The 21,790-nt window shown below is 32.1% G+C and overlaps 2 protein-coding genes across 2 annotated transcripts; one reads left to right on the forward strand and one right to left on the reverse strand.

Annotated features, from left to right (window-relative positions):
• Nucleotides 1–6,313: 6,313 nt before the first annotated feature.
• On the reverse strand, nt 6,314–9,913 carry LOC134716859 (uncharacterized). Its single transcript, XM_063579870.1, has 2 exons — nt 9,501–9,913; nt 6,314–8,787 (listed from the first exon to the last, which is right to left on the reverse strand). Exon 2 carries the CDS (start codon nt 8,783–8,785, stop codon nt 6,314–6,316), a length of 2,472 nt encoding a protein of 823 aa, XP_063435940.1. The 5' UTR covers nt 8,786–8,787; nt 9,501–9,913.
• Nucleotides 9,914–12,660: 2,747 nt separating this feature from the next.
• On the forward strand, nt 12,661–21,315 carry LOC134716145 (sulfotransferase 1B1-like). The gene is made up of 7 exons (XM_063578936.1): nt 12,661–12,773; nt 13,371–13,780; nt 15,856–16,010; nt 16,687–17,007; nt 18,090–18,193; nt 19,305–19,473; nt 20,928–21,315. The coding sequence occupies exons 2-7, from the start codon at nt 13,761–13,763 to the stop codon at nt 21,047–21,049; spliced, it is 891 nt and encodes a 296-aa protein (XP_063435006.1). The 5' UTR covers nt 12,661–12,773; nt 13,371–13,760; the 3' UTR covers nt 21,050–21,315.
• The last annotated feature ends 475 nt before the right edge of the window (nt 21,316–21,790 follow it).

Genomic DNA, 21,790 nt, shown 5'->3' on the forward strand with positions numbered 1-21,790 from the left:
TGAAAATTGATTGTTTCCGGGTTATGCAATTTGTTAGTGGATAATTCTATATACGTGTATCGCTCGGTAAATATTTTGTAGCTTCTTTTTTTCAGATATGTGTGACTCTAGTAAATATGATTTAAAACATTTTCACAAACAAAAGAAACGTGATACAGATAACAGTTAACGTAGCAGCATTGTGATATACCTTCTATTTAATTTAAACCTCTTTTTTTCATTTCATTACACTAAAATGTCTGTTCGTAAAGGTATCACAAGTGAGGAATATTTTGAGTTGCAAACAATAAATGGAACAAAACATATCCGCAAATGCAATTAGATATAACTTTAGAATAAGACGCCAGTAGATAACAGATGCGAATATCTCGTATATCGCTTAGGAAGTAGCAAATCATGGCAACGATTCAAAATTAAAGGAATTGCTTGAACTTCAATCAGAGCGCGACTTGTTCGCAACAGGGTAAGTATATAATGCTTGGTATGCATCAACCGACATGTTCACACTTCTTAGAATGTCGAATATGACATATGTAATATAGCTAATGAATTAAGACACCTGTACACTGTATTGAACAATTAGTTCGTAATGGTGATCGTAAAACTTGTGCATTTCTGTATTAACTCATATGAGTACAAATAGTAATCAAAGATACCAGGATTAAAATTTAACACGCTGGATATATATAGATACCAGGATTATCGTTTTCTGCACCAGACGCGGGTTTCGTCTTCAAAAGACTAATCAGTGAATCAAAACATCTAAAAAGGCCAAATAAAGTTGAAAGTTTAAGAGCAATCAGGACTGAAAATGCCAAACGGTTTAACCAAATACAACTGAGGTAGTATTTTACTTAGTATCTTAAAAATTCAAAGTTTTATAAACCGTTGATTTGTGTGTATTAAAATGAAGGAATAATTAGATTTCCAAAATCCTTTACAAAATGATATATTCTATTGTTCTTTTTTGTTTTATTTGTTTGTGGAAAGGAAACTCTATTTTTTCCATTCCTTAAATATAAAGGTATTACACTACCACCTATGCAACCTATCCTAAAGAATGCTGATAACTTTGTGGAATCTCTTCAAAATTTCAATTCACGTGAAACAGATGTTATTCTTTGTTCGTCAATGACATCAGGTAAATGTAACTTATTGTAGCGAAACATTATGTTTTTATCTATATCAAATCCTTACCAACCCGAAAAACCAATATAATAACTAATAGATATAAGGAAGAAGTGGAATAAGTGTCAATGAAACAACTTTCAATCTAAGTAACAATTTATAAGGTAAACCATAATAGGTCAAGGTAAACCATAATAGGTCAAGGTAAACCATAATAGGTCAAGGTACAGCCTTAAAACCGGAGCGTTGGATGACACAGAACAGCAAGCTGTAAAAGGCCTCAAAATTACAGGTGTAAAACCATTCTAGAAAACTAGCGGTCTAATCTATTTAAAAACGAAATATGAGAAAAACGTATGAACCACATAAACAGGCGACAACCACTGAACAACAATTCCCCGACTTATGCATGTGCAAACAATTACAGTATGGTGCTACCGTCGACTAAAGTGTATGTGAAAACTAAAATGTAGGATTATACACCGTGTAAGTAGTAACAATTTGCATGAACAATTTAAATATACCTTGTGAAAATCGAATGTTTGATATAAAAATCAAAAAATTACAAAAGTCATTCCAATACGTTTTGTGAACGTTTATTATAGTTTTATTTGTAAAAGAGGGACGAAAGATACCAAAGGGACAATCGAACTCATAAATCAAAAACAAACTGACAACGCCATGGCTAAAATTGAAAAAGACAAACAGACAAACAATAGTACATATGACACAACATAGAAAACCAAAGAGTAAACAACACGAACCCCACCAAAAACTAGGGGTGATCTCATGTGCTCCGGAAGGGTACGCAGATCCTGCTCCACATGTGGCATCCGTCGTGTTGCTAATGTGATAAGTGACGGCAAGCATATTTCTTTGATATTTTGACAATTGTCATTTTGAGAAATAAAACCGTGAAATGTATGATTGTTTATAATGGTAATAGTTGTCCTCGAGATATCAACCTTTTCCGAGGTTGATAATAAGTGAATCAGAAAAATCATATACAACCAGTTAGCTAGTATATAGTATTGTGTTCGTGGTACAATGAAATGACAAACAACATATAAACTATATAAAATAATTCATGTCAGCACAAAAAAGTATAACAGTACAACATAAGAACGAACTAAAAATATCAGTTGAAAAAAGGCTTAACTCATCAGATGGACAAAAATACAAGTGGACGTGGCCGAGTACTTATACATCCTGACACAAAAAGACACAATGAACAGATCTGAGAGTACTCTCAGTTATTTGACAGCTAGTTCAAAGCCACTAACAACTAATAAAAAAATCATGCATTTCAAACTAAACTATCAATCAGTACACATCCAACATGCAATGGATTTAGTGTAAAGACGTCATAAACAGCCAGAGAAAAACATGATATTGTGCAATGCCAAGTTACAGGTATCGACAGATTGTAGATACATGAATATGTATATTTATATAACATACTAGTAATATTAAGCTAGCTTTTAATTTACTGATATCAAAATCAATATTTATACCAATAAAAACAATATTCAATGATTTTATTACAGTGTTGAATAGGTAACCTTTTAGAATAAATTTTGTTAAAGGAGCGACAAATGCACATGGATCATTTCTAAATTTCCGGGCATGATTACCAACATATACAGCTTGAAATAAGTTTTCGACCGGTACAACCAAACTTCAAAATCAAATCTTCATATCTTTGGAAAAATTTAGTAAATGTTTTAAGTAATTTATGGTAACGATATACCTGGTTTAATAATTTATCAGCAATACATAGATCACGTTCGTTAAAATAAAAAAACGTCACAACAGACACGAGCATAGCGAACGAGCTGTGAAATATCAACACCGTAAGATGATGCCAAAGGAAAAGCACCATCTAAAAATGGAAAAAACCGAAATATCTAAATCCAGGAAAGGACAGTTATTACCGAATAAATTTGATTTATTTGAAATAAGTTCCTTATGATAAATTTTAGCAGTGTATTGATAAAATTCTTGATTATTTAACGAAAAAATATTATCAAGATAATGGTAAGTGTTGTTGAATTTTTCAATTAAATGCAAGATCGACGGGTCTTTACTGAGTCTAGTCATAAAATGTTATTCGTAACAGTACAAAAACAAGTCAGCTATTAAAGGTGGCGCAATTAGTGTCCATGGGGATACCTACAACCTGTCGATAAACTTTGTTGCCGAAACGTATATAAATATTATCAAAGGGGAATTAACAGCTTCAATAATCTCATCAAACCTCCAGTAAGTATATCTAGCATATTTACCTTTCTCATTTGAGAAGAAGGCTTGAAATGAGTTGCAGCAAATATATTTGCATTCAGCTTTATCAAACGACCATTCAATCAAATAGGAAAACTTTTGTTTAATAAGATAGTGTGAAAGTGAAGTGTAAAAAGTAGAAAAAATTAAAACTATCAACAGAATCAAAAAGACCATCAAAAGCACGTAATTTATCTGAAACATCCAAAGATTTTTTTACACTCCAAAAATGGTTCATACCACTACGTTCATATATTTTATTACAACAGTTTATGATAAGCTCTTTAATAGTAATTAATTAACTAGTTAGAAGCACTGCCGGATAAGTTGTAGAACACTTACTAGAGACCGAAATGAAACGATTCTAGTATTGAAATGGGTTTTTTTTTGTGTAGTTTAGGTAGCAATACATAGACGGGACCTTCAAATGTTCAGAAGAAGCTTTAAGCTTTGATGTGGTTGTGATATGCTTGTTTACTATATGACTCTCTGTGGAGCATGATGGACTTGAATAAACATGAATTTAAAATTTTACGTTTAAGAACGTCCGTGTAGTATTCACGGCATACCACAACCACATTGTTGGCTGATTTGTCGGCCGTTACAAACACAAACCGCTTTGAAGTTTATTTCTTATTCTTAAAATTGGTGTATTATGTACTCAATTATTTACTTCTAATTATTTTTTCAAAATGTTATATTCTCTTATCTACCACATTCATACATTAATTTAAATAAGAATTAATAGACAAAGTGCATTTTTTTTAAGATTCAGAAATTAATAGATAATCAATTGTTTGCCCTATTGTAATAAATTTATTGAGAAAATGCAAGCAATATAGTTCAAACGCTAAAGGCAAAGCGTATTAAGATACTTTAATATCAATGATATACGTGTCTTTTTTATAATTTATTAAAGGTACACACTGGGTGCATGAAATAGTATCCATGCTTTTACATCACACCATCGAATATATTCGACATGGGGGACTGCTTGATAGTAACTTTCAATGTCAAACTGACTGGGACCGATTGGAGAAATGGAACAGTCCAAGATTCTTTCACACACATTTGCCAACGGAGTATCTGCCAAGGAAGCACGTGGAAAACAAATACAAACTATTTATCTGAACAGAAACCAAAGAGAAAGAGCTGTGTCCCAATATTTATTTTTACAATGAAAGACAGGAGTACCTCAAATGACATGGAATAAGTTTTTTGAAAAATTCGTTGTCATTGGAAATGTCTTAAATCATCTATATATTGTGTATGTTTGTTAAACAATTGTTATACACTGTTCATGCAAAAAACCTTTACACCAAAAAACAATATCAAAGGCCTACGAATTATTCATACAGAAATATTCCTTTCTGGTTTGGCTTAATTTGCCTTTACATCTGTGTTTTCCCCCGCTTTTCAACAGTTGTATTTGGTTTGGATTTTAAAATTGTTTTGGCTGCAGTATCACGAATTAATAGAAGTGTTTTGTATATTTTCAAATATAAAAGATTGTCCGATAAAATAAGCATTTAGATAAGCAAAAAGAATAGTATAGCCTTCAAAGTTGGCTTCTATGAACGCCAAGATTTGTTTTGCATGTTACAGGGGTATGTTTTTTAAAAAGTCCTTATTTTCACATTTGAACATATCCAAATATTATTGTTATGTGTTAATAAAAATGTATTCACTCTTGAAGGCAATTTTAGGGAATATGAAGTGAAATGCATATGGTTTTATTCGATTATGTCAATGATTTTGGAAAAGGTATTGACAATCGAGTAAAGTCATCGTTTGACTGATTATGGGGAGGGGGTTATATCTATTTGACGTTACTCTGTACTATGTATCCCGTCAAACTTTGAACGACATAATGATGTGACTCTGTATTTATATATACCGTCATACTTTAAACGACAAAATTATTGTTTATCTACCTGTGTGACGTCAAACCTGGTAAAAAAGGACACGCATTTTCAATAAGGGGGTGCATTTGCGATATTTCAATATCGAAAATTTGAAGGAAAACAAACCCAACAATTCATGCTGATTTTGTTTCATTGATATGTTGTCTTGCTCGATATAAAAGCATTTGAACAAATAACAAAGGGTTTTCGTTTCACGATTCGCCAACTACAAGCTAAAATACTGTTCTAAAACTAGTTTAAAATGTCCGTTACGCTGCAGGTACTCCAATAGATATTCAAGTGTTTTTATTTTACGAATATCCTCGTTTGAATAATGGGTGTGATCGCTTAACATATGCCGTAAATGACTTTCCCGTTTCAACATTTACCTACTGTTGTACTTTTTCACTCTTTTCTCACTAATTCAAAATTGCATATCTTTTTACAGAGTAAAACTCCTGGCAAAATTATTTAAAAGGTTGCGTTTAATTCCGGAATATGTCAATAATCTGGATATTTTGTAATGACAAAGTTATATGACATCCTGCAAACTGACATAGTATCCAAAATGTGAAAGTTAATCAGTTAAAAAAAGTCAGTGTTTAGTAAAACCCATATATTTTCCGCAGGCTTATGAAAGTAACGAACATTTTCTAAAAATGGTTAAAAAATTAAATACAATCTTTTTTGTATTCTGAAGGAGAGAGTGTTGAGAGATGTTGGGAAAACGATGATAAAGTGCAGCATTATAATTGAAACTTGATATATATCTGAAATTAAGGACTTCCTGGTGTTTCGACCAAAACGAAATGTACGTTACTGTAGTGACACAATACAGAAACACATTTTCTTGTCAATTTCAGAATGAAATATAGCTACTAAAAGTTAAAATTTGATAGAAATGAGAGTATATTATAGACAATTCAATGAAACAACATGTAAACTTTAATAAACAGAAGCAAGTAACGAACATTTCAAAATTTTATAATCTTCTGCTCAAGTCAATTTTTATTACTGTAAAGTTTCTCAATTTTTGCTGCATCATCGGGGTTTACTTTAAGCATTCTTTTCGATTTCCCGGAGGGTTGTGGATTTGATATCTTGCACAAAATGTCCTTACGGTCAACCCAAATGATATCAGACCTACTTGGCCACTGGAACATTGCTTTCTTCTTTTCTAGAAAAGAGATTTCAATGGTGTTATCTTCAATATCGATTGTTTTTATTTGACCGATGTACCATTTATTTAAGTAGATAGCAGCCACGTAATCTGCAATGCTATAGTCCATTTCTGGATAGGTTTCCCTGGCTTCATCTGCAACCTCTGCTGTTTCACCCTCTTGAGTTCCGGTCTTCAAAACTGTTTCCAGCTGCCAATTTTCACATGTAAATTCATCTGACAAACAGGTTACGCAATAACAACTTGTATTACGAACAGCAACTACATCATTGCCCTTTTCTGCTACAGCATGTAATTTCATCGTACCTGGTACCGGACGAAGCTTTTGTTCAGATAAAAGTTTGCTTTTGTTTTCACATTTGTCTTTTGGCAAGAAAATAAACTTGATGCTCTTTAGGCTACATGATTGTGATTGTGTCCATGCAAAGAAATCATGTGGGTCTTGTATTGCGACTTTCCCAGTACGCACCGCTTCGTCTGCCATTCGTTTACTAGTACCTCCAATCCCATCGCATGGGCCTTTCCCATGACCGGCCTCCCAATAGTTCCACTTGGCCCTTATGCCGTAATCGAGACTGTGATTGGCAATAGCATTAAATATTGCTTTATTGCGATATTGAGATGTCGGACTATCCGTCCAGTAATGGATACATTCTACAGTTGGAAGAAGTTGTTTTATCTCTGGTATAATTAGGTCGATGATGGATAGTACAGTTGCTGAATTGTGACCCATCTCATCTGAGATTACTACTATACTTTTGTGTAGCAGCTCATCCTCGTCAACCTCGTAGTAAACTACAACGGGATGTATTGTCACGCTAGTCTGATTCCAATAGGCAGACTGGATCTCTTCCACGGATTTGCACTGATAGTTTTCGGCAAAGTCCATATGTACAATGCAATGATTTTTTGGTAGATTTATCTTCAATTCTTTCATTTGTGCATATTGTGTTTGTATTCTTGTTACATGGTCTTTGAATTCGTTCATCTGTTTTTCGAAATGAGCTATAAATCCACTTTTGTCAACTGTGCTGTCTACAACTTTCATTGTCATTTTTGTTCTGCCCTTCTCTTCTACTTTAACTCTTTTCCACTGACTAAATACCACATCACTGGCCTCTGTATTTTTCATGTCTTGTATAATCTTTTCTTGTTTTTCAACTTCTTTTTCTGCATTCAAAGAAACGTCTATTCCTAATCGTTTTACAGCTTTTAATGTAAATGACATGTTTTGGTGTTTGGTACATAAACATGTGTCTCTTCTTATAAATGATGTCAGAAGAATATTCTTTGGACGAAGTCGTGTAAAGGTGGTAAATGACAGCTTCACTGTGGGATGCTCCATCATAAATTTATGGTACAAGTTTGAAAGGTAGTCTGTCAAGATTCTTTTCTGAACTTTCTTAGCATCTGTTTTAACATAATCTGCCTTTCCTGGCATAACTCTAGAGTTTTCATCCCTCTGTAGAAATCTTGTTACATTGTATCTATACTTTCCCATCTCTCGAATTCGATAAAACCTTTTGATATTGATGTCTTTAGTTGCTACTTTTGCTAGTTTATTTCTACTGAGTCCTATTCTTTGTGCTAGTGTCTTAATCATCCTGTACTTTTTCATGGTTTTACCCGAGACAATGTTTCTTACTATCCTAGTTCTCATTCTTGCCTGAGTCGATGTTCCCTCTCCTGCTGATTTAATTTCATTACAAATTGTATTAGCGAAAAGTAATTCTTTTCTGACACTGCTTCTCTGTTCAGCTGATAAGTTCATTTCATCGAGTTGCTGTTCAGTTTTGGATCTTGGTGTACTTGTGTTTTTGTCAGTTTTTTTTCGTTTCACTCGTTGCAAAGAGCGAGCAGTTGTTCTGTACTTCCTCTTTAAATTTTCATGCTTGGCTTGTAGACTTTTCATTTCGGCCTTTATTTTAGTTAATTCTTTGCTTATTCTCATTTTCGGACCATTGGCTTTCTTCTGGAATCTCATTTGGACCAGCAGTCTATTTTCAGTAGGAATGACAGACGATGTTCCACTTTCATATCCACTTGTGGAGGGTTCAATCTGCTGGTTATTGGCATGGATTAATTCTAATACCTCTTTTTTTCTTGCTCTATAATGTTTTAGATAATCTCTGTTATATTCGTTTCTTTGCCTCCTCTTTCTTTGAGATAATTGACTACTAGGTACATAATTTTGTTTCCGTCTCTCTCTTTCCTTTTGAAGATAAGCTTCATTGTTTTTTTCTTTCAGGCGCTGTCTGTATTCTCTCTGAATCTGGGCCCTCGATTTGACCATTCCTGTAAATGAAAGATAATTGTATGTAGATACGGGTTCAATGATATACATAAAAAGCTTTCGGGGAAGTCGTTGAAGTCTTTAGAAATATTTATTTAGTAAACATTTAAATTTGAATACAAAATTTCATACGAGGTAAGCTAAAAATTATTTTGAAATGTTCGTTACTAGAGACGAAATGTACGTTACCACTACATATGTGGGAATTGTCCTACATTTTGAATGCACAAACTTAAACGTGACGATTGGAAACGTAGTACTGTCATCACATTAGTAATTTCTTCAAGAAATTGCATTCAAGTTGCATGCATTCTTTTGAAGCAGGTAAGTTATCATAGACGTGATAATTTTCAATACAAAAATATTAGAAAACGTCTGTTTCTGTAGGATTCAACTTTTTATTAATTTGTTATGTACTTTTATTTATTCAACTGACATACAATTATGCAATGAAAAGTGATAAATAGACATAGTGATAGTTTTAAGACAACATTAAAGAACTATTTCAATGTGTATAAATAGTAAAAAGTTCGTTACTTTATATAACGAACATGTCACAACTACAATGTCATTGATTAACACATTTTAAGACATCCATGTCAATTACGATGTATGACCATATTGTTTGGGTTATTATGTAAACACGGTGATATAATATTTCATAGTTGTGTATTTCATAATAAGAAATGCGTAATAATGTAAAATGTAAACGTACCTTATAAATGTGGATCCTTCTCCTGTCAAAAGTGTATAAATGAATGAAACTGTTTTCGTTTTAAATAAATGGCGGCAGTCAACTCATCCAGCATCCCATACTTTTATGTAAAGCTATCACGTTTTGAGTCTGTTTCGTATCCTAGGTAACGAATTTGTCAGTAACGTACATTTCAAGTATACTGAAGACCTTCAATTTAAGAAACCAATAGAGTTTATTGAATCGAAAAGGTTTATTTTTCTAGAAAGGATAATATACAGAATTACCCAGTGCTAATCGGAATATACTGAGGTTTAACTGAGAGAAGTTTTTAGCAGTAACGAACATGTCATAACTACGTTTTTACATCTAATATCTTCCCTTCCGACATTCCCAGAATCTGTTAACTGTACAATACAGAAAATTATATCTGTCTTGATTTGAGTAACTTTATCAACAAAGTTTTATTCCCTGTTTCAGCTCAAGTTTGATCATGTATATATATATATATTAAAAATTTCGACGTATTTAAGTTGGCGTAACGAACATGTACCTGCTTTTTGTGACAACCCTTAAGGAGTATGCTGTCATGCGTTTTCGGGAGATTGACGAATGAAAGTTTTTTCCCTGAAAGATATCACCAATTCCTCAACGCTGTGTAACTGTAAGGGATAAAGAAATGCACAAAGAGGCAACTTTCTAGTGATCAACACCTTATTTAAGATTTGGCGACAGTAACGAACATTTCAATTTGTTGATTCCGTTACCGAAAATTAAAAAAAAAAATTAAAAATTCTGATAACATTTTTTAATTAAAAGAGTGTTGGTCCACATGGATTAAAAATATACAGCAAATAAATCTGATACTCATACAGGAATTCGTACACACACCGGCGACAGCACATGCACCCTCTTATTGAAAATGCGTGGGAACACAATACGTTACAAATGCGTCGAAACTCAAAGCCGAATACTTAAAAGCTGGTGCTGCATAAGGACCGAAAACGTTGATGATCCATAATAACCAAAATGAGTTAAAACGACAATTTATTAACTTGTTACTATACATAATAATAAAAATAAATACACTAGAAAAGACGAGTGTAAATATAAGTTTGTATGGAGTTCTTGCTCCCTATATTTCATTGGTTTCTGTTTTAATTTAAGATACTATATACGGTGGTTGGTTTACCTTTACTAAAGAATTTGAGAGCGCATTACTGAAAAACGAGGAAATATATTATCAATCACCTTCGAAAAACTAAAGATTGTAAGTCGAAAAGAATTCAAAACTTATAACATTGATATGAAGTAGAAGTAAAGACGTATTTTCAATGCAAGTCAATTTTGTAATACTTCGTTTATTTATTGGTAAAAACTTATTCTTTTATTCAGTAAAATTATAGTAATTCAGAATTTAATTTCTATTTTTATTGCTCAGTCCCGTGTTAATTCAGGTGTAACATGATTTCATATTTTTTTATTTCCGGCAGCGGTTTTTTATATTGAAAACGAACTTTTTTTTTACCAAAAATTCAACCGTTTTGTAAATTTTCTATTAATGCAAGATACGAATTTAAAAGAAATATTGAACTTGGTCCTGTCGAAATTTCCAAATATTTGATGAATCTTGAAATCTATGTATATTATCGAAGTACAGTAACTTAAATAGTGATCTTTGTAGTATCACATTCGAAGCTACAATAAACCGGCAGTATATAAGTATCTTTGTTAAAAAAAAAGGCATGCATTTCCGCATCTAATAAAGGTAACAGTAGTTTACCGATGTTCAAAACTCATAAATCGATAGAAAAAAAATTCCGGTTACAAACCAAAACCGAGGGAAACGCATTAAACATAAGAGAATGACAACACAACATTAAAATGTAACACACGCAGAAAAGAACTAAGCATTATACAAAATCCGATGAGAATAACGAATATAAGATCAAAACTGAATACATGAATTTGGGATAGAAAGGTACCGTGACACGTCTGATAATGATGTGAATTCACACTCAAATATAAGGGGACACACAACACAATAGAAACACAACGGTAAAATGTAACACACATAGAAACGAACTATAATATAACAATGATCATATTCCTGACAAAATTTTCTCCCAAATACGGTATTTTCAACCAAATTAATGAGACAGTAATTAGACAGGGGGCGAAAAGTACCAGATGAGGATAGTAAAAATTATAAATCGAAAATAAATAGAAAACGCCATGGCTAAAAGTTAAAAATGTTCGAATCAAGCTTTTTTCGTATATGAGACACGGTAACATTTGAATGTATAGGGGGGGGGGGGGCTGCTCCAAAATAATTGGTATTTGGGCGTAATTCACGATTATTAAATATATACTGCTAAAGCGGAGCGAGTCGGATATGATTTTATGGTCAAAATTTATGTAACGTAAAAAAGCAGGCGATTTAAACTGTTTTAAGGGAGCAGAGGTGCCTTCTATGCCCCTATCCTTTTCCAGGTTTTTGCATCTCGATAAACGTATTGATGCAGTATATGATAGAACCCAAAAATTGTCTGAAACAGCTATAAATGTTTGATTTCATCTTATATTCATTTGAAGAAATGCCATGTTGTTTTCTTACACCACTGTTCTAGGCTTTTTATACTATATGATGTTGGTTTTTCTCATTATAAGTAGGCCGTGGCAACTGTTGCATGTATACATAATGAAGGTAAATCCTGAAAAGCGCTTCTGACGCAATAAATTATTAAACGTGTTGTTTTCCATTCTTTTGCATGTATACAAATCATTTTTTATACTGTTACTAAAGCATTATTATGGCCTCAAATGGTTTGTGTTTTAAAAAATGTGGCACTGTTTGATTGAAAATGAGACAACTATCAAATGATGTGGTTTTAGGTAATGACAGGCGAACATTCAATAATGCTCAAAATCAATACCGTATGGTCAGCATTAAAGGGTCCTTGATAAGAACATTATGTAAGATAACGTACATTAGACCCAGAGGATTACTTATTACGTACAAAATAGCTTTGATAGAATAACATTTATAATTGTGATAATTTCATCATTGTATACATAGCAAGCAATGTATCCATCCAATGTATATGTTTCATGTTTTCTTTTAGGAAACTGTTCAAACCCTTCGGGAAATTACATCATTTCTTGGTATTTCAATTGATGATAATTTTATCAAAGCCATCGCAGATAAATGTCCTTTTGAAAAATTAAAAAAGAATAAGATTGACGACACTACATCACTACATCCAGAGAGCAGATCAACGCTATGGCGAAAAGGTAAAACTGATCAATTTTGGCTAAGAATAATGTTTTTTTCGAAGACTGTTTGTTCTACTGTCTGATTTTTTTTTCTTTTATCCTTTTTACATAAAAACGTCTTGTCTGAGTATATTACAATAAAAAAACAAATAAGAGATAAAATGGATGCAGTTTTAGCTGTTACTGTGGTAAATGGTTTATACTTGAACTTGATGAGAGAGCTTCAAGAAGACTCGTAAAATAATACAAATAATTTAAAAGATATTTTGCATTTTAGCTTGAAATTCAGTAAAAAATTATGCAATGCTTTAATCCAATCATATACAAAATCTTATAAAAAACAATGAAATCATTTTTGAATCCCGGCCCATAACAGAGGCATTTAATGCATATGCATGCGATTGAATTGAGTGTATGTGATTGCTAATGAGAGTACTGTCGATCTAATAGATTGCCTGCAAGAATAGGTCACAATAAGAACTTCAACAATCAGCAAATCCCATACCATGCAATAAGCTATAAATACTGTATCATTGTATGACATACACAGACAGTAAACATATATAATAGTTATACAAATATTGATAATTTGGAGACTCGTTCATTTCATTTCAGGGATAATTGGAGATTGGGAAAACTGGTTTACAGTCGAACAAAATGAACTATTCGAAAAACTGTATCAGCAGGAAATGAAAGGATATGATATATTGTATACAACTCACCAACAGTTTAAATGCTGTTGTTTTCTGCATGCATGACATAAAAATAATCATATTTAAAACCTATTAACTATTCATATTGTCCTGGTGCTATTCTTGATGCATTTTCGAAGACTAATCTGCTTCTGGTTTTGTACGTTCGACCGTGTCATTTTAAAAATAACGGATACCATTAAACTGATAATAAGATGTGCATTCCCTAAGGTTATCGAAATCACATGCTTATTACGTGACAATTTTGTGTTTACATATTTGTTGCTAAATTTAATCTTGTATCACATATATAATGGCGGAGGTTGAGAAAAGGTAAATATATGCTTTTATTTTTCATATATTATAACATTGATAGCAGAGGATGTAAAAAAATAATATAAAAAAACAACACTTCACTGTAATCATATGGCTAATTCAAAAAACTCAAACACATCATAACAACTGTCATATTCCTGACTTTGTACATATTTTCATAGGTTATGGATTTGACCTGGTTTTGTAGCTACCTTTACCATTCAAGTGTATAATTAGTTATCAAAAGTACCAGGATTATAATTTTATAGTTGCATCAATTCCATTATAACGACAACAAACAAAACAGGCATGTTAGGTAATTTGTCAAGGATAAAGCTGCAGGAGTCAACATTGTGTTATATTTGCTAAATCTTTTATGTCAATTTTGAGACCTTTAAGTTGTTGTTACAAATGTATTGACCATTATAACATTATATTAAAATGAGCAAATAGCGTATGTTTCACTTTAAGTTATTACATGGTAATCTTTGACCTCACATATAGTGCAACTTTCGAAAAAGTTTTTTCTTCATCTAATCACATTTGATGGAGTACGACAATTTGGAAAAAAATGTTGTTACCGGTATTCGCAACGGGCCAGTGAATGATTATTATGCTAAATCTGTTCTATAGACATGTAGCGTTTAATTGATATTGTGTAGCTTCTATTTTCAAGTATGTGTGATTTTTCAAAACGATTTGAAATATATTCACAAAAATAATGGAATTGATTGATTGATTTTTGGTTGATTAACGAAATAGTGATATTTACATTGAACTGTTAAATGTGTATTGTTGTGTTGAGATACTTTCGAATGCTTGACATACTTAGGCTTTTCTTCCTAAAGAATCGATTACCTTAGCTGTATATGGCAAAACTTTTAGAAAATATGCTCTTCAACTTCGTACTTCATTTGGCCTTTTTAACTTTTTGGGATTCGAGCGATATAGTTTAGTCTTTCGTAGACGAAACGCGCAACTGGCGTAAAATGTAAGTTTACTCCTAGTATCTATGGTGGGTTTATCGATTGTTATACCAATCACATCATTTAGAAACATTGTGATATATCTTCGGTCTTCTTTTCCATTTCGTTACGCTGAAATGTCTGGTCGTAAAGGTATCACAAATGAGCGATATTTCGAGTTTCAAACAAGAAAAGAGACAAAAAGTTTCCGGAAATACAACCAAAAATCATTTTGAAACAGGACGACAGTAGTTAAGCGAGGCGTAAAACCCGTATATCGATTAGGATTATATAAATCATGGTAACTAACATAAACTTTCACCAGAGCGTGACTGGTACCACGACAGGGTAAGCGTATACTGGTGTGCATGCATCATCCAACATGTGATTTCACTAATTAAAATGTCGAATATGTAACTAGTGTATTAAGACACCGGAACTTCGTATAAGTCAATCAGGTCGTAAAGGTGATCGTAAAACTGATTGCGTTCTGTGTTAAATCACATGAGTATAAAAACATGTCATCCAGTAAATGTGCTCAATTAGAACCCATTGAAATGCCTTCTGTCTTCTATAATATCATTTCACCAATATCTTTGACAAAAATTTAAATTTTTGAAGCTCGTCAATATCTTGTTTTCTGCTCAATAGAAAATACACTCACCAAATATACCAGGATTGAATTTTCAACGCCTGACGCGCGTTTTATCTTTAAATACTCATCAGTGAAACTCGATTGAAAACATTAAAAAGGCCAAATTAAGTGCGAAGTTAAAGAGCATCCATGAATGCAATTTTCGAAAGATTTTACAAAATACAGTTGAGGCAGTATGAAATCCTTTTTATTTCTCAAAATTCCAACGTTTATAAACAGTTTATTTCTATGTAATCAGACGAAGGAAAAACTAAATTCAATTTTCTACATTTGAAAATGCCTGTACCAAGTCAGGAATATGACAGTCCTTGTCTATTCGTTTTTGATGCGTTTTGTTATTTGATTTTGCCATGTGATTATGGACTTTCCGTATTGATTTTCCTCTGAGGTCAGTATTTTTGTGATTTTACTTTCAACACATCCTTTGCTTAATTTCTGATAAAGCAGGTTATATTTTGTTTTCTTGTTTGTAGGATAGGAGGGCCATTTTTTCCATTCATTGATTATAAAAGTATTACACTACCGCCTATGCCACCCATAGTAAAGGATGTACATCATTTTATGGACTCACTTCGAAATTTCAGTTCACGTGAAACCGATGTTATTCTTTGTTCGCCAATGAAATCAGGTAAATGATATATATAGAGAAAATGATATTTCCTAAACAAAAATGATATTTTCTTTTAAAATAAAACTCTCAGCATCTCGAGACATCAAAATAATAACTAATGTATGGTACAGACCTATCGTCGCCTTCAGTCTATGTGAAATATTTGGGGTACGGTTATACAACGTTATATGAGTAATAACAATTTGCATGGACATTTTAAAGATATATTGTCAAAATTACTGGTATTGAGAAATATTTACAAATAAGGTATACAAATAACGAAACTTAAAGAGGCTTTCAATACATTTTGATAACGTTTGTTACGTCTTGGTTTTGTTTTCATATCATTTGTTTCGTTTTTTTTCTTCTATTTTATTTCGGTTGTAAAACGTACAATGTATACAGAGATCCAATAAATATATAAAAAAAATAGAAACTCAAACTGTATTCACATTTTGCGATGAGACTGATATAGTATTACAATATAAGAAACCTTATAAAAGTCATATAAAATTCCAAACGAAAAAAAAATGAGGCTTTTTTTTTTACCAATCACTCGTTTCAAATGACCTTAAAGTTCTTAAATTTAGGAAGCATGCTAAAGAAGGGATGTTTTCATTTTTCTTTAATAGACTTAAAGATGAAAAAAGCCTTTAAAAAATGTGATGTGTGTCTATTTTATAATTAATTTAAGGTACACACTGGGTACATGAACTAGTGTCCATGCTTTTACATCGGACGACTGAATATAACAGCCATGGTGAACTGAATGATTGTAACTTTGAATGTCAAACTGACTGGGAACGACTGGAGAAAATGAACAGTCCAAGATTCTTCCACACACATTTGCCAATGGAGTATCTGCCAAGGAAGCACGTGGAAAACAAATACAAAATTATATATCTGAACAGAAACCCAAAAGACAGAGCTGTGTCCCAATATTTATTTTTACAAGGAAAGACAGGAGTACCTCGAATGACATGGAATGAGTTTTTTGAAAAATACGTTGTCGTTGGTAATATTTCATTTTGTCTATATATTTATATCCTGTGTGCGTTTTATTATACAACTTGTTATACACTCTTTTAGAAGACTTTATAAACAAAAAGATAGACCATACCAAAGGCTTGGTAAATATTCATACAGAAATACTCCTTTTTCTGGTTGGTTTTTTTTTTCTTATTTTTTTTTTGCCGTCCTCTCTACTTTTATAGATCTTCAACATTAGTATTAAGACTAGGTCTGTTTAATATTTTGGACTCCAGAATCAGGTATTAATAGAAGTGGGCTTTTGTATTTTAATCCCGATTAATACTCAAAAATTAATGATTGTGGGTTAAAATTAGTTTTTAGGTAGTTGAGGTATAACAAAGACTTAAGTATGTTTTACGGTCAGAAAATTTGTCAGATTTGCTTTCAATGAAAAAAAATCGATAAACGTGAAAAAACATTATCTTAATGAACTCGTGGTGCAGTTTCACAGGATTTAAAAAAAAAGCCTTAATCGTCTTTAAATTTCTAAATATTGTGTAACGAAAGGACAGTAAATAAAATTATGCAATAAAAACCAATGCAGAAAAGAGTTTCAAACAAGTTTAAAGAAAATCGTACACTGCATTACAAATACTAGAAAAGCTAAAATCAACCTCAGTCTAGTTAATACACTGATCGAAATTATGATATCATAAACCCTAATATCGATGACTTCACCTTAAATAATCTCATACCTTCACGACCTCAGCAGAACAAGGAGATACGAATGATAATGCAGAATAATGCTCACACCGAGTTCAACAGAATTTTCGAGCTGTAAAACAAGACAAACATTAAGTATTGCTTAAAAAAAATGGTAAAGTATATTCATCAAAAAAAGAAAAATAATAAATACCAGGCAGGTGCAGTGATTCAGAAAAATCTGACTTTAATGTATGATACATAATAAGCAAAACATGACAAAACGAAAATTCATTATCTTGATAGTGATAGTACGTATGCTTTTTAAAAATAGATATACTAGAAAAGATGAGTGTGAAATACAATTTAATATTCAATTCTTACAAAATCTACCTATATCATAATGAGTTTAATTAATTGTAGATACTATATACGGTGGATGGTTTACCTTTACTAAAGAATTTGAGAAAGCAATAGCTGAAAACAGAGAAAATATATTACCAGTCACTTTCGAAAATCTAAAGATTGTAAGTATTAACTTAAAACTTGTCATAACATCCATCTGAAGAAGACTTCGTTTAGGCCTTCGTAAAGACAAATCCTTCCATTTGTATTCAAAATTGACGTTCATTTCTTTATATAAATAAAGCCGTCAGTTTTCTCGTTTGAATTGTTTTACATTGTCTTATCTGGCCTTTTATAGCTGACTATGCGATATGGGCTTTGCTCATTGTTGAAGGCCGTACGGTGACCTATAGTTATTTTTATCTGTCATTTTGGTCTTTTGTTGACAGTTGTCTCATAGGCAATCATAACACATCTTTTTTTCAGGTTGACCAGAAATTTAATATCTGTGTTTCGGGATCAGCTTATGTCATTTTAGATGTTACGGGGTTTAAGTATATTCTATTTTAGGTATCAGTTATTTCTGTTTCAAAAGAACTGTTTTTACCAAGAATACAATTAGTTAAGATATTTGTAGATTCTCAATTCCGGCAAGCTAAGAATTTTTGAAAAAAAATGACCTTTTTACTGTTGTCATTCATCGATTAATTGATGAATCTTTTTAAATGTAGACGGTAGGATATATAACTTATACTAATAGAATATAGAGAATGTGATTTACGTAGAAAATATACACATTGAAGTAATACCTTGACGATATGATATTCTTTGCTTATAATGCATATATCATAGAAAAAACATGATACTGCAACTGTTTAAGGGGAGCAATTGTTGGGCGAAAACTTACTCCTTTTTGGTTTCTCATCGCGATCAATGTCAGGAGCGTGTGTTGAGTGGCTGATATTTGTTGGTGTCTGTCATATTTGTTTTCGTAAATTGTTTTGTTTAAATTAGAACGTTAGCTTTCTAAATTGAATTGTTTCATATTTTTCGTGTCGAAGTCTTTACAGCCAACCATATGCGGTTTAAGCAATGAAAAGTGAACGTATGATTTTCAAAAGTTGTTCACAATTAATACCATATAGTCATCTTTAAGTGGTCTTTGTTGAGACGATAATGTAAAATAATGTACATTAAACTCAGAGGTTACTTATTAGATACAAATAACTGTTGGTAGAAGTACTTATATTTATAATAATCATATCATAGTATATGTTTGATGTTTTCTTTCAGGCAACCATTCCAACTCTTTTAGAAATTGCATCGTTTCTTGGTATTTCAGTTGACGACAATTTTATCAAAGACATTGCAGATAAATGTGCTTTTGAAAATATAAAAAAGAATAAGATTGACACTACAGTATCTATACATCCGGAGGGCCGATCAACACTATGGCGAAAAGGTAAAATCATTTGGTCTTCAAACACTGTGGCGAAAGGTAAAAAAAATTGTCTTCAAATTTGGCCGAAGAATTCGAATGTTGTTTGTTCTACTGTCCGGAATTTTGGATGATTTCAGTTATCAATTGCATGTCTTTCCTGGCGATCCTTAGAATCTAAAAAATTATGAAATAGTGTAAGGCGGTCTCAAATTATAACTTTTGTTATTGTGCAAATTCATATCTACCCTTTAATTTTTGTTGATGTCAGAGCTTAACCAATCTCATTAACCAATACTATAACATAAACGGTACCAATTTTCTGAACCAGATGCTCATTTTGACAAAAACAATCTCTTCAGTGATGCTTGAGGCAAAATGTTAAAAATCTAAAGCTTATTAAAAAGTGATGAGTTAAAAAAAAAAGTACGACAAAAAAGTAAAGTCACAGCCGGAGAAGAATCAGAGCTAGGCATGAGGGAGAAGTGTTCTGAAGATCCTTGATCAGTTTAAGCCTAAAATCTAGGATAATAATCCCGCTCACAGTATCGTTTTTTTTAATCGATCTAATTTGAATTGATCTAAATAAATCCAGTTAGCGCTCGTTCACCTTATCTTTAATCAAAACGATCTCTGTCGGTCTAATCAGAACCACTGCGTTCACACAACAATTAAATTCGCAATCGATCTGACCTTTAAAACTTTAATACTGATGTTTTTGCAATGTTTTTTAATTTTGAAAACAAATACTGTAGCAACGAAGTTACAACACGGCGAAATACTGCGATACCTAACGAGAAAAAAACACGGATAAGAAAAGAAGACACATATTTGCAAATCAATTCTACGTGGAAGACAACATGATTGTTTTAGTTTGTTTTAAAAGTCGTTAACAGAAAAATATGAATTAAACAACTGTGATAGTTTTGCCGTTATACATGTGCATACATTATGGTCGATTTAATCGTACTAGTTTAAAACGATCTCTGTTTTCACATTTCAAGTAAGATCGATTCACTTTGAAGAGATTCAAATGGTTTGGTTTACACCGATTGATGATCGACGGAAAGCGTTCACACTGGTCCTTAAATCGATCTAAAGTGAACCAATCTACTTTTAATCGATCTAAATGTCCTAATGTGAACACGGTCTAACATAGATATGTAAAAAATAAAATCACAAAGTACTGAACTCCGAGGAACATTAAAAAACATGCTCTAATCAAATGGCAAAATATATATTTATATGTATGTGATTCAGGTGAATCGATGTGATTGTTGATGAGAGTACTATTTACTAGAGGCTAAAGACCATGGCTGTAGGCAAAATGTACCTGTATTGACATTAAAAATTAGCAACACCAATTCCGTGTAATAGGCTCAATATAAAAACGTTAACATTGTTTAACAGACAGTAAATCAAATCATACAATTAGTTGAATATATTTATAATTTGAATACGCATTCATTTCATTTCAGGAATAATTGGAGACTGGGAAAACTGGTTCACAGTGGAACAACATGAAATGTTCGAAAAACTGTATCAGCGCGAAATGGAGGGATATGATGTAAACTTCGTATACAATTCACCAAAAGTTTGAATGCCGTTTGAACGATTTTTTTATTCAGCTTCTCATTGTGGAGATAAAATTGCTCCTTCTATTTCTTTGCTTGCCTTATCAATGCTTTGGAAGCTATGTAATCATTTAATATAGTGATTTTCTTACAATACAAATTGTAAACGATAAGCAAAATATGTTCAAGAGAGGCTAAAGAAAACATTGTTATTTACGCTATGCTCCGATATCACAGTTTTCATTTGAAGGTATTTATAGAATGGCAAATGCTGAAAATGTATTTAGTGACGACATAATGAGCGTTTATATTTGAATAAGCAGAAACATTTAACAGTCACAACTTGTTTGGAGAGGCATGCGTAGGGCTTGTGTTCTGTGATCAAATGAAGTCAACATATAAAGAAACAATAGTTATTACAACCAATTATGCTGAAACATTTATGTTCAGATGACACTTTCATTCTATAATACTTATATTTCATGGTTATGATTTTATTAAAGAATATCATTTGATGATGTGCGTTTTCTTCAATATTAGTCTTAAAACTATTCAATGTCTGCGCATCATAACACTTGATAGTTAAACGTATAATATTGAACCATATAATATGCGAATCAAATCCAAACTGCATTCTTATGTCTCATTTAATTTGTTTGATTGATTTTTTTATATATTTTTTTTCATCATGGATAAACAGGCATTTACATACATTATCTATAGTGGCACATAATAAAGCAGGCAAGAAAAATAAGTATCATCAAGCA

The sequence above is a fragment of the Mytilus trossulus genome, chromosome 4 (genome assembly GCF_036588685.1).
Source record: "Mytilus trossulus isolate FHL-02 chromosome 4, PNRI_Mtr1.1.1.hap1, whole genome shotgun sequence".
NCBI classification, from domain to species: domain Eukaryota; kingdom Metazoa; phylum Mollusca; class Bivalvia; order Mytilida; family Mytilidae; genus Mytilus; species Mytilus trossulus.